Genomic DNA, 14,859 nt, shown 5'->3' with positions numbered 1-14,859 from the left:
AAATCATAAGATCAACTCACTCTCACTCAACCATCCATCTCTCTGTCTCTCCCTCTCGCTCTTTTTCTGGCACACAGCGTGCGGGGCTTATGTGTCTAGTACTGTACCGCGAGGCCGGGCCGAGGGAGCTCTACAGTGAGTGACGTCACCTCTCCCATGGCGTCACATTGACGTAGCGCATACCAGGCGCTCTATGAGGAGGCAGACTCACATAAATGCTGTATTAGACTTTCTCCCTCAGACCGCGCACATAAACAATCCCGCACTACGGTTTTACATTTGCGCGCATCATCACTGGCACATACACAGGATCACACACTTTTAAAACACACACCGGACTATATTCTAGCCTACTTTCCTTTAGAATAATTAAAGGAAAAACAAAAAGAAAGAATAACTTTTTTTTCTTCTGTCGCTTCATCCTCAACGAGTTCTGCAAATATACGTGTTACTTTTCATCAGCTTTGGTAATTTTTGTAATTATTCTGGATCTATACAGGAGACTTTATGTTGGGTTAATAACACATGTAAAGACGGAACCGCTACAGCAAACAAGTAAGTTATTGTCTTTACTTCTGGGAATAAATGACTTTCTCTCATATTCTAAAGACCACTTAATTAATTATTACATTAGGCTACTAGACTATTGGTCTCATAGAGAAACATACCTAGTTGTAGGTTCCCCTGCACATCGGTTTGTTATATTGTTAAAACACGAGCGCTGTCTTTAACTCTCTCGTGCATGATGACCTGTTGATTTGGCAAACTCGTGAGCTCGGGAGCCTCGGGGTGTGTGTTTGGTGTCACCGAGGGCAGATGGAACCGAATTTGAATTTAATTTGCTGAAGGAAGGTATCATATTCTTTATGGTTGTCATGGAAATAGATGCCTCTCAGTCAGACAATGAAGTGGGAGACATAGGCAGTATTAGGCACTAATGGAGCTGAGTGAAGAACACAGACAGACAGTCAGACAGGCTGAGAGTAGAGGAGGGCTGACATCAAGGCTCTTATTATCTCCACTGTTATAAAGGACATGATTGTGTATTAATTCAGCTTTATGTGGACATCATGTTTGATGCCTTTGCAATAGTTATAAAACAAAACACATAGTTTGCTGTACGTGTGTGAGTGAGCGTGTCAGACTAATACCTCGCCTTTCATTCCCGGCTATACGGGAATAGTTGAATTGGTAAAACCCTGAGAGCTTGTTGGTCTGTGTGCTGGGTGAATATTAGCCCTGGGCCTATAGTACAGACATCTTACATATGAGAGCTTTTCATGAGACGATTTTATATTATTGAAATAAATCTGACTGCAAGTTGCAGAAGAACGTGCAGGCAGCTTTAGTTTAATTTCAAATGATTTATGTTGACATCATTTATCCCAACAGGTAGGTTTCTCATAGATTAGAACAAACAGTGTGCTTATATACCTACAAAATAAAACATATTGTTTTATAAACACTAGTACAGCCGGTGACCAACCTTAAATGTCCTCTGTCACACTGTCTGTCTGTCTGTCGTTTGTCTGTCTGTTTGTATTCTGACTGTCTCTCTAAATGTCTGTCTGTGTGTAGCATGTGGCTTTTCTGAATAAGACAGGCCTGTCATTGCTCACATTATTGCTCACATGATTAGGGGAAACAAATATTGACATTAACAATGTCAATGTTTGATCTATAGCCTTGCCTCTTTCTGAAGTTGAAGTTACTGCCATTGAATGTGGATCTTGACCTAAATGTCATCCTGGAACAAGGAGGTCCATGACTCGAAGTGAGGCTTAAGGTTGGTCTGACCACCCAGTCTGGTATCATAGACTAGACATACCATAGTAGATGTAAATCCAGGACACTCAAAATATGTTATGTTTGGTATAGTTACATAAGACCGTTGGTTACTTCAGGAAAAAACGAAAGGTGGTCAGGGTGGATGGGTGGGGGTATAATGTAAATGTCTAGCAACCCAAAGGTTGTGTGTTCCGATCTCATCATGGACAACTTTAGCATTTGAGCTAATTAGCAACTTTCCTACTACTTAATACTTTTTAGCTACTTTGCAAATCCTTGGCATGTTAGCTAACTATTTTCCTAACCCTAAATATAACATTAATCCTGTAGCTAACCCATAACCTTAACCCTTTAGCCTAACTCCTAATTTTAACCTTAACCTTAACCCCTAACCCCTAGCCTATCAAACGCTAGCCAGCTAGCTAATGTTAGCATTAGCCACCTAGCTATCTTTAGCCACAACAAATTGGAATTCGTAACATATCATACATTTTGCAAAATCATAACTTATTGTATGTTTTGCAAATTCATAACACACTGTAGGACACTTGCAATTCATAACATATCATAAGAAATTTATGATGGACATCGAGAAATTAATACCATTTACAACATAACATATCATACTAAATGGAGTGCCTCAGATTTACAACAGAATAAAACTACATGTTCTGAGACCAGGTTGGACCCCAAGACCAATACCCTACTTTTTTTTTTACATTTAGGATTCAGTCCGATTCTCAAATATATCGACCAAGTTCAATTAAACGTTTGCATCTCCTATTCACACAGCAGTCTCTGGTCCGTATCATTTCTTTGAAGGCCAGAATTTGTATCTTTCACTATGAGATGTGTGGTATGAGTTTCTCTCAGGCGGTTAAAATTGGTTTTGGGTGTGTAGACAGAAACACGCACACACACACACACACACACACACACACACACACACACACACACACACACACACACACACTGTCTCCTCTTTTTGACAGCTTCGCTCCTCAGGGCTAATTTACTGTACTTGTATATTTCTCCAGCCCTCCTTTATCTCTTCTCTTTTCTCTCTGTGTTTGCTGGAAGCCTCGCGCTGACTGGCTTATTGGCGTGGGGGGCTATACCGGCGCTTTGGGGCGCGTGCTTCACCGCTCTTTCGCGGTTCTCTAGGTTACCGGGGCGCTCGGCCCAGCACCCACCGCCTGGCTCGAGAGAGAAACAGAGAGGGGAGACCCTTCTGCCCTGTGTTCACATTATGGACACACACAGACCAGTGCAATTTGAGCTTTTTTTGTAGCCCTTTTGTCTACATATCTCTGTATGTTGATGGGAGACTGTTACAGAGGAGTGTAAATGCTTTTTATTTCTGTAATGTATAGATTGTTGCTGCCTTGGCCAGGTCTCCCTTGAAAAATTAGGGGCTAATTTTAAAAAGCGTAAAATGCATATAGCCTTTTTGCTCTCAAAAGCGTTACAGGCTATTTGCTTTATTTCGGTCTGACACCGATTCAATATGATCTATTACCACAGCACACTTTATTACAAAACAAACAACAAATCATGTAATTGAATACAATGACATCCAAGTCTATGAAGTATAAACAATTGAGGCAGAATATGACATTTCCTCTCCTGATTAGCCAAGCATTCTGGTGTGGTAGAGATTGAGAATGTGAGAGACTGGGAGAAGCGACTGTCTGTATCCTGGTGAGGTTCATGTTAGAATTGAGCCTAACTCATTCTCCAGACATTGAGTGAATAATAGGCATATAAACATGTCAGACAAAGCAACAACAAAAAACGTGTTATATCCCTAGGCTATAGTTTCAGATGTTGTCAGCCCGCAGGCCTATTGGAAAAGTGATAATGTTAAGAACCTATCTAAACAGAGTTAAACTTTTCAGTGATCTCCAAAAGACTGCATGTCTCCCGGCCGGGACGGTTCAGAGAATGAGTCCGGAGAGGGAGGACTGGACCCCGGTTTAGTGGAGAGAATTAGTCCGGGTATGGGTCAGTGTTTGTAGGTGAGTGCTGCAGAGAGGGGGCGCTAGGCGCTGTGAAATCTCTTGTCTGCGGTTAGCTGTGCTCTGGCTGGCAGCAAAGACGCACTGGGAGCGGAGAGGTTTCGCTTCTGAGATTCATAACTTACTCAGGTGGATATTGTAACCTATTTTCTCTTTCTAATAACGAACCCATTTGAACCCTGAGACCTGTAGTGCATGAGCCTCAGACTAGCGCGGGAAAGAACCACCGGAAATTTTAACAAAATGATAACCATGCTCTTTTGAAGACACTTGTTTTATGAATTGCAAATAACTCGTTTAATTTAATATTATTGTTTGTTTGAAAAAGTGTTAATATGATAATTTAATAGATTCATATGATATTTCACGATATAGATCATTGTTAGATTTAAGTATTATTTTTATGCTGCTCGCAGGTGAAGTGATTCTAGTTTTTAATTTTAGTCTATATTATTTTAGTCTATTCTCATCGATCTTCAATATTTTACTTTTATACGAGTTGAAATTGGAATTCAAAATGATTGCTCTATTTCTGAGTTGTAGGCTAAATTATATAGAGAGGTTATAGATAATATCTGTTCACTTCTGTATTTGGTGAAGCATTCATTCAATGAGCACTATGGGATGTTTGCAGATTTTCTAAATTATAATTGTACTTATAATCATGTATATTCCTCCAATCTTCTGTCGCATGTCTGTGGATCTCTTTCTAGGTCTGACCTTTAATTCTGTATCACACCTCTACGCCTGCTGGTTTTCCCCTCATCACAGAGAATTCATTTTATTCTGTTCATGTTTTAATTTCTGTGCGTTTTGTTCCATCCGGGTAATCTGTGTAGGCTATATTATGTGCGACTTTATTCCGCTCTTTGTGATTGTATTGTATTTGTGCAGTAAGCTATGTCATCCGTGTCGGTGTGCTTTGGGAGTTCCCATGTCTCTGGTTGTGACCAGTGTTTCTTTCCTCCAGACCCGGGTTCGGAAGAGCGCGCCCAGTCGAGCTCAGAGTCCCGGCTACCGGACAGTCCCTTCGAGTCCTCCCCGCTCCCGGTCCTCCACCACAGTCGCATCAATCCCCAGCCCCCCACACAGAACACCATTCAGCGCGAGGCTTTCACACCAGGTACTGAAAAACACCGGGAACAGGCCCGGGTCGTCGTCGCACCTGTCCTGAGTTGGTGCTTTTAAAACCTGTTTCAAATGCACGTGTAGATTTCAAACTATTAGTCCGCCATGGGTTTCTTCATTCAGTCAGCCGTGTCTCACGCTAGGTCTATAGTGCGTTTATTTTATTAAGTACAATATTAGGCCTATATATTTCAAAAAATGTTTATATAACAAACCATATAGTTTAGACCAACAACATAATTTATTATTTTAATTTAACCGATATTGAATGGTCTAAATGGTCATTTAATATATTCCAAGTCAGTTCTGATTTATAATTCTAAACGTGTTGTGTCAGTGAGTGCGCGCGAGTTGACATTTCCATCTATAGATATGGGGACGGAAATAGTCTTCTGAAACTAGACACACCGACCTTAAAAGCAGGACCAAAAAATCTAATTAGTCAAATCTGTAGATATCGATCTGCTTAATGAACTTAATGAGGTTAAACGTATTAAACCTTCAAGGCCAAAATAAAGTAGCCTAATTTAAAAGCACATGTATTTTCTCCTGATAGATTAAGGTGATAAAGGGAGTCTGTCCCGCCGGTATAGGGACACATGGGGCCCTCGAGCCTGCGGTTAGAGGCGACTACAGCCTCTAGGACAAAAACCCGTTCTGGGTTTCTGCATCATACCTGTATTTAGATCAAGTTCAAGTACTTCAAGTACATTTCATGAATGTGAAGAAGCGGTTTACTCATGTGCGGGTCAATACCCGTCCAAAAACTAACACACAAAATAAGATTTAGATCGAATGTCTCAAATCGCTGTCTGCTGTCAATCTGTTTCAATCTGCGTGTGTTTTGACTGTAATATTTAGGTAGAATGATCAAGTCTGCCCATATGAGTGTCCATTAAAATCAACTTTAAAAAAATATATATATATACATATATAGCTTCTGAATGTTTCCTTGATCGATAGAATGTATTATGTATTTACTTATGCACTTCATGTCTTGTTTGTTAGATCTATGGCATTCTGACAATGAACAAGCACGCTCAGTTTTTGGAACGGATGCATTGTGTCCAGTTGAAATGCACACCTCGAGGTTAGAGACTGCTTCTCTCTGATCATCATACCACACACGTACACGTACACGTGCACACACACACGCTTATCCAGCCAGGTCACCCGTTATACGATTCAGTATTCAACTTCCATCCATGTCTGTGCAAGTGGGGAGATGACCTGGAAGTTGTTTGTTTTAAGCCTATCCCAAACCTTAACTTTACCTTAACCATTCGAAGTTCATGTCTGAACTTTACCCTAAATTGAAAATTTCGGAGTTATTGTCTAATCTTAACCTTAAAGAAACGAAATTTGAAGTTTGGAACAACTTCGAAATTTGACGTTTGAGTATGTGGATCAACGTCTAATTCAGTCGTGAGACTCTGAGAGCTGGTAGCATTTATCTGCCTGGCTTGTCTGTCCTGAACCCTCACTGTTTAACACACATGTAGCTTAAGCACACACTCACACATGCATGCACTCAAATACTCATGCATGTTGTACACACAAGCATACACACACATTCTCCACTGACACATACACACTCACACACGCACAAACTTGCTGTTAGGTGGAGGTGTGGTGTTTGAATGAAAAGGGTGTTTTCGGTTTTTGGGATATAATCTGGTGTCATTAGAGTGCTTCTGGCTTGGTTTTAACATGACACTGCATCGTCTGAATATGTGTGTGTGTGTGTGTGTGTGTATGTGTGTATGTGTGTATGTATGTGTGTGTGTGTATGTGTGTATGTGTGTGTGTGTGTGTGTGTTTACTCAGAAGTAGATGTATGTGCATAGGGGCACGGTGAGGAGAAGGTACACACATCAGTTAGGTTGTGTTTACATCATCACTATGTGTGTGAATGGGGGTGTGTCCATACGTGCATGTATGCGTTTGACTTCAGGCAAGGTAGGTGGAGTAGTCTTATACGGAAGCGTTTCAATTGGAATTAAACACATCAGCCCCCCCTCCCCCACTGTTGGATAGACCCAGGAAACATCTCTCTCTCTCTTCCTTTTCTCCTCTTGAAGACACAGGCAGTTACAAATCCCCTTCATCTCTGTACACCTGTAGGCCTGTTTCCGCGTGGGTAGTGCAACTGCCTGGGTCACTCGCGAGGCCGTCATAGAAATAAAAGAAAACTCTGGCGGTTGCTCGAGTGCAGCCGTGCTCGCCCACTCCTTTCCAGATGGATGGAACTCGCGCACTCTGAGAAAGTTTGAGTCAGACCTCCAAACTCCCCCCTGACCTCGTGTCTCTCGCGCGTCCCCGTCGTTACATTTTTAGCCCTGCGGCTCACCCATGGTGACATCTGTATCTCTGTCTCTAATATAGGTGTCTCCCGCTGTAAGGTGTGAGTCATGCCAGGGCTTCGAGCCCACAGGTAAAGTCACGTAGCCAAAATGTACAGTTATATTGTGTTCACTGTTCAAAACGAACTTAATAAATATGTCATTTAGTTACGTTTGTGCCTGCGCCATGTGCATAGGGCAAATGTACACAGTTGTTAAGAGTCCGCAGAGGAAAGGAGGCGTGTAGGAAAAATGATGGTAGTAGGCTTCATAAGTCCCATATTTGACTAAATAAATATGACGCGTGGGGACAAGACGATTACGACACAGCGCACGCAGAGCGTCAATGGGAACCGCGCGCTGTTGACAGTTCCCTTCTCGAGAGCGAAGAGCAAACACCACAAACCATGGGCACTTACGACACACACACACACACACACACACACACACAGGTAGGCTAATACATTAGAGCCCAGGCTCACCTCTGCCTCTCTACAGAGGTGAAAAATGTCTTGAGATGTTTTTCTCTCCATCAAAAGCAGGTTTTAATATTGATCAACAATAGATAACTACAGTTGAAGTCTGAAGTTTACATACACTTAGGTTGAAGTCATTAAAACTCGTTTTTCAACCACTCCACACATTTCTTGTTAACAAACTACAGTTTTGGCAAGTCAGTTAGGACATCTACTTTGTGCATGACACAAGTCATTTCTCCAACATTATTTCACTTATAATTCACTGTACCCCAATTCCAGTGGGTCAGTAGTTTACATCCACTAAGTTGACTGTGCCTTTAAACAGCTTGGGAAATTCCAGAAAATGATGTCATGGCTTTAGAAGCTTCTGATAGGCTAATTGACATAATTTGAGTCAATTGGAGGTGTACCTGTGGATGTATTTCAAGGCCTACCTCCAAACTCGGTGCCTCTGCTTGACATCATGGGAAAATCAAAGGAAATCAGCCAAGACCTCGTAAAAAGAATTGTAGACCTCCACAAGTCTGGTTCATCCTTGGGAGCAATTACCAAACGCCTGAAGGTACCACGTTCATCTGTACAAACAATAGTACGCAAGTATAAACACCATGGGACCACGCAGCCGTCATACCGCTCAGGAAGGAGATGCGTTCTGTCTCCTAGAGATGAACGTACTTTGGTGGGAAAAGTGCAAATCAATCCCAGAACAACAGCAAAGGACCTTGTGAAGATGCTGGAGGAAACATGTGCAAAAGTATCTATATTCACAGTAAAACTAGTCCTATATCGACATAAACTGAAAGGCCACTCAGCAAGCAAGATGCCACTGCGCCAAAAATGCCAGACTACAGTTTGCAACTGCACATGGGGATAAAGATCGTACTTTTTGGAGAAATGTCCTCTGGTCTGATGAAACAGAAATAGAACTGTTTGGCCATAATGACCATCGTTATGTTTGGAGGGAAAAGGGTGAGGCTTGCAAGCCGAAGAACACCATCCCAACCGTGAAGCACAGGAGGCAGCATCAGCTTGTGGGGGTGCTTTGCTGCAGGAGGGACTGGTGCACTTCACCAGTCCCTCCTGGTGAAGTTAAAGCTTGGTCGCAAATGGGTCTTCCAAATGGACAATGACCCCAAGCATACTTCCAAAGTTGTGGCAAATTGGCTTAAGGACAACAAAGTCAAGGTATTGGAGTTACCATCACAAAGCCCTGACCTCAATCCCATAGAAAATGTGTGGGCAGAACTGAAAAAGCGTGTGTGAGCAAGGAGGCTTTCAAACCTGACTCAGTTACACCAGCTCCGTCAGGAGGAATGGGCCAAAATTCACCCAACTTATTGTGGGAAGCTTGTGGAAGGCTACCTGAAACATTTGACCCAAGTTAAACAATTTAAAGGCAATGCTACCAAATACTAATTGAGTATGTAAACTTCTGACCCACTGGGAATGTGATGAAAGAAAAAAAGCTGAAATAAACCACTCTCTACTATTATTCTGACATTTCACATTCTTAAAATAAAGTGGTGATCCTAACTGACCTAAGACAGGGAATTTTTACTAGGATTAAATGTCAGGAATTGTGAAAAACGGAGTTTAAATGTATTTGGCTAAGGTGTATGTAAACTTCTGACTTCAACTGTATATATTATTGTTATTATAATTATTATACAAATCTAAACAATTATTGTTGTTATTATTATTATTCATATTATTCATTTGTGGTTACATTGTGGGCTGTGTGTGTGATCCCCAGTCTAAGACGGTCGTTATGATAATTAACCTCTCCCTTGATTCATTGTGTACACACGCGCGCACACTCACAGTTCCCCATCCTATCTTTGAGCTTGTCATGGCAGTATGTGACAGAACATGTGTGTGGCTGGTTGTTTTAGAGGCCAGAGTTAGTAAGGGTCCAGCACCATGAGGGGTCCATTAACATTTAATGATACAGACCTCATTTAGTCCCCAAACGACAGATAAACTAGGGCAAGACACACACACACACGCACGCACACACACGCACGCACGCACGCACGCACACACACACACACACACACACACACACACACACACACACAGTACATACTAACAAACTGCTCCTACAGTTTAGCTGTGCTGGAGTGAGGGTTGCATTGTGTGTGTGTGGTTGTATGTATAGCTGTAGGTGATTATGACCAGGTGTGTTGAATGCAAAGTGGATGGGGATTCAATCTGGGGCTCATTCAGTTCGAGAAAATGGAAGAAAAAGTTGATTTAATGATTTAAGAAAGACAGTTGTTATCAGACAAGTTAAGGTACATTCCAAAACGTTTTCTTCCGTTTCCTGCCGTGTGAGCAAGAACCGCTGAGCTTAGCTTCACTGATTGGCTAATGTGTTTTTATCTGCTTCACCGATTGGCTAACATGTTTTTATTTGCTTGACTAATTGGCTAATGAGTGTTATATTAAGGGAATTACACTAACAACACACTAACAGCTTCCTCACACGGTTCATACTATTGCATTATGTGCATCTGTTAACTGCATAAATAATCAACGTCATAAATAGGGAGGAGATCCTGCTGTTTTGTTGGTTTCAGCACCAAACTGTGTCCATCACCACCCCAACATTCTCACACACACGCTACACTCTCACTATCACTACAATGTTGATGTTACAATTCTGTATATAACATATCAACTTGATTCTCTCTCTCTCTCTCTCTCTCTCTCTCTCTCTCTCTCTCTCTCTCTCTCTCTCTCTCTCCTCCCATCTTTCTCTGTAGACATGCCTTGTGTGCAGGCACAGTATGGGCCCGCCCCTCCAGGCTCGTCCTACTCCGCCCAGTCCTTTGGTTACCAGGGCGACAGCTACAGCTCTGACCTCATGACCCCAGACTATACCAAGTTGGACTTGGGGGGGGGTGAGATCTCGGCGGCCGCCACCACCTCTCTGCCCAGCTTCAACGTGTTTGTCGAGGGGAGCTACGAGCCCAAGTCCTCCTGCCTATACCAGATGCCCTCCCATAGGCCGCTTATAAAGAAGGAGGAGGAGTCCTACCCACAATCTGACACCATGCCCACCTCCTCCATGTACTTTAAACAGTCTCCTCCGTCCACCCCCACCACCCCCTCTCTCGCCCCCCAGCCTGGCTCCTCCTTCCTCTGGGATGACTCCCCCCACCTCTCCCTGCAGCCCCCCTCCCACGGCCCCCTCAAGTCCGTTCGCTTCCCCCACTTCTACCAGCAATCCCCTCCCCACAGTGGGGGGTACGAGGGGTTGGGAGGGGGGCTGCCTCGCTCTTCCTCCTCATCCTCTTCCTCGTCCTCCTCGGTGCCCCCTCACCCCCACGGCCCGCCCCTGGAACAGCACCTGTACCAGCTGCACCGCGGGGTTGGGGGTCCGGGGGGACTGGCCTTCCGTTCTCTGGCGCTGGGGTCCTGTAACCCTCTGCTGGGGGACCGCCTGCCCTCGCCCCCTCATCGCGGCCCCCCAGGAGAGGGCACCTGTGCCGTGTGTGGCGACAATGCTGCCTGCCAGCACTACGGCGTACGCACCTGCGAGGGCTGCAAAGGCTTCTTCAAGGTAAGACCACCTGAAACACCACCTCACACTCACCTGATGACACCCGCATGAGCATCTCTCATGCTATTCTCCCCTCTCTCTCTCTCTCTCTCTCTCTCTCTCTCTCTCTCTCTCTCTCTCTCTCTCTCTCTCCCTCCCACCCTCCCTGGATCTGCTCTATGTTAATACTAGGGCCATGTTCAGGTGAGATCTGATCCATAGAGGCGTCACAATGTTCATTTAGCGAGCTACAAACAGACATGACTGGAGGTTGTTAGCTTGCAGTACCCTGAGCCCTCGAATTTGAACATGTCTCAAGAGTTACACCAGTCTCTCGCTCATGCAGAGCTTGGAGGAGGACTGTGCCCCCCCCCTTTCTCTCTCTCTCGCTCTCTCTCTCTCTTTCTCTCTCTCATTCTGTTGTTCACTGAGTGCTCTCTAAATCGTCTGAGGAGTTTCCACGGCGCCTGTGAGGGTCGTCTCCCCAGGCAACCAGCAGGGCAGAAAGGTTGTGTGTGTGTCGTGACGGCGGGGTGCGATAAAAATACAGTGGCTGCTAAAAGTCCATCTCATGAGAGAGAGAGATAGAGAGAGAGAGATAGTGAGAGGGAGGGAGAGAGAGAGATAGCGAGAGAGAGGGAGAGAGAGATAGAGAGAGTGAGATGGAGAGAGAGAGATGTATGTGTAATGTTTACTGTTAATTTGTATTGTTTATTTCACTTTTCTATATTATCTACCTCACTTGCTTTGGCAATGTTAACACATGTTTACCATGCCAATAAAGCCCCTTGAATTGAATTGAATTGAGAGACAGATAGAAAGAGAAATACTCTCTCTTATGTCTCTCTTTTTTCTCTTTCTCTTTCTCTTTCTCTTTGTCTTTGTCTTTGTCTTTGTCTTTCTCTTTCTCTCTCTCTCTCTCTCTCTCTCTCTAGCTCTATCTCTAGCTCTCTCTCTCTCTCTCTCTAGCTCTCTCTCTCTCTCTCTCTCTCTCTCTCTCTCTCTCTTTATCTCTCTCTCTCTTTTCCTTAGTCTCTCTGATGAGCTGGGAGACCCTTCAACCAGGTAGAGAAAGAGAGAGAGAGAAAGAGAGAGAGAGAAACAGCACCGTAGGAAGACAATTGGATAACAACATATTCACCAAAATCCAGAGAGCTAGATCATTCACCCAATCCCACAGCTAGGTTCTCACATCCATATCGTAACACTGAGCATAAGTACAGTAACTATTCAAACTTCTCCCTTGAAAAAGTTGAATGGAACTTCCTGGTTTAAATAAAGTTGAAATGAAAAGGCTGTAACTAATAATGTTTTAGAGCAGTAAAAATACATGTGGTTTGTTAAGAATTCATTCCTCCAGTATTATACATTTACTTCCTCTACAGTTTCCGTTCGGTCTCTTATAACAGTTATCTCACGTCATATATAACACATCCCACACACACACACATACGCATGCGAGCACGCAGGCACACACTCATCTCAGTACCTTATGTCATTGTTCAGGAGCCTGCTTTTAGTCATAGGGCTTATTTCACTTCTTGTATGTGCGTGTAAAATGAAATATTTGTCATCCCAATACAAGATTTAATGTCCATCCCATTTCATCCTGTCATCTTTAAAACGTGGTCTTTCTGGTGGGTTTCATTTAGTTCGATGGAAAAGGAGAGAGAGAAGTAGAGACGGGAGAAAGAAAAGAAAGAGACAGGGAAAAAAAGGGACAGAAGGTACATAGAGATAATTTGAATGAGGCCTGTGGTAGGTGGAAATGAATTATCACTCTTTTCAATTAGTTTCACAATTTGTTTTTATTTAGTAATTAATGAAAGCAGCGTCTGGTGGCTGCAGGCCAGGGGCTGTGTGTGTGTGTGTGTGTGTGTGTGTGTGTGTGTGTGTGTATGTGTGTATGCCTTCGTGCTGTGGGTTCTGCGTCTGCTACACAGCTCAGCACCCAGACGCAGCCTGTCAACATCCCACATCAGCCTCACAGACACACACGCATGCACGCACGCATGCACACACACACACACACACACACACACACACACACACACACACACACACACACACACACACACACACACACACACACACACACACACACACACACACACACACACACACACAATATGTTTATCCTGCACTTCAGTGATTCCAGAGATGACAGTCAAAGCTAAACAGCCAGAAAACATTTGTACATCTTCATCTACACAACATTGTCCCCACAACATCCACACAATATTATACACACAACATCTACACAACATTATACACAAAAGGTTGTACAACCTTATCCATACAACATTATACAATTATACCCCACCTCTTTAAGGAATACCTAGGATAGGATAAAGTAATCCTTCTCACCCCCCCCCCCCCCCCACCTTAAAAGACCTAGATGCACTATTGTAAAGTGGCTGTTCCACTGGATGTCTTAAGGTGAAAGCACCAATTTGTAAGTCGCTCTGGATAAGAGCGTCTGCTAAATGACTTAAATGTAAATGTAAAATACAACAACAAGCACGCCATTAACCACACAATATTTACACAACATTAAACACACAACATGTACACAACATTAAACATAAAAACTGTACACAAAGTTATCCACACAACATTTTCCTAACAACGTTTGCACAACATTCACCACATCTGCTCATTTCCCGAATACTGTCTAACGTTAGAGACAGGAATCAGCAGGTGATGGCCACCATCTAATGTTAGAGACAGGAATCAGCAGGTGATGGCCACCATCTAACGTTAGAGACAGGAATCAGCAGGTGATGGCCACCATCTAACGTTAGAGACAGGAATCAGCAGGTGATGGCCACCATCTAACGTTAGAGACAGGAATCAGCAGGTGATGGCCACCATCTAATGTTAGAGACAGGAATCAGCAGGTGATGGCCACCATCTAATGTTAGAGACAGGAATCAGCAGGTGATGGCCACCATCTAACGTTAGAGACAGGACTCAACAGGTGATGGCCACCATCTAATGTTAGAGACAGGAATCAGCAGGTGATGGCCACCATCTAACGTTAGAGACAGGAATCAGCAGGTGATGGCCACCATGTAATGTTAGAGACAGGACTCAACAGGTGATGGCCACCATCTAATGTTAGAGACAGGAATCAGCAGGTGATGGCCACCATCTAACGTTAGAGACAGGAATCAGCAGGTGATGGCCACCATCTAATGTTAGAGACAGGAATCAGCAGGTGATGGCCACCATCTAACGTTAGAGACAGGAATCAGCAGGTGATGGCCACCATCTAATGTTAGAGACAGGAATCAGCAGGTGATGGCCACCATCTAATGTTAGAGACAGGAATCAGCAGGTGATGGCCACCATCTAACGTTAGAGACAGGAATCAGCAGGTGATGGCCACCATCTAATGTTAGAGACAGGAATCAGCAGGTGATGGCCACCATCTAATGTTAGAGACAGGAATCAGCAGGTGATGGCCACCATCTAACGTTAGAGACAGGAATCAGCAGGTGATGGCCACCATCTAATGTTAGAGACAGGAATCAGCAGGTGATGGCCACCATCTAACG

At 43.6% G+C, this 14,859-nt stretch overlaps 1 protein-coding gene across 3 annotated transcripts in view; it reads left to right on the top strand.

The window, feature by feature from the left end:
- Positions 1-265: 265 nt before the first annotated feature.
- The window catches only part of LOC115120847 (nuclear receptor subfamily 4 group A member 3-like), a 36,788-nt gene continuing 22,194 nt past the window's right edge, over positions 266-14,859 (top strand). The window contains exons 1-3 of one of the 3 annotated variants that reach the window (XM_065027709.1): positions 266-555; positions 4,777-4,929; positions 10,521-11,320. In XM_065027709.1, the coding sequence (XP_064883781.1) occupies positions 10,523-11,320 (798 nt within the window). In that variant the 5' untranslated portion in view covers positions 266-555; positions 4,777-4,929; positions 10,521-10,522. Of the gene's footprint in view, positions 556-4,776; positions 4,930-5,942; positions 6,025-10,520; positions 11,321-14,859 lie in introns of those variants that run through there. The other 2 variants (XM_065027710.1, XM_065027708.1) reach the window with 2 other exon arrangements.

This window comes from Oncorhynchus nerka, linkage group LG14 (assembly GCF_034236695.1).
Source record: "Oncorhynchus nerka isolate Pitt River linkage group LG14, Oner_Uvic_2.0, whole genome shotgun sequence".
NCBI lineage: Eukaryota > Metazoa > Chordata > Actinopteri > Salmoniformes > Salmonidae > Oncorhynchus > Oncorhynchus nerka.
The sequence above is the reverse complement of the archived record's forward strand: the minus strand, read 5'-3'. Positions and strand labels throughout refer to the sequence as shown.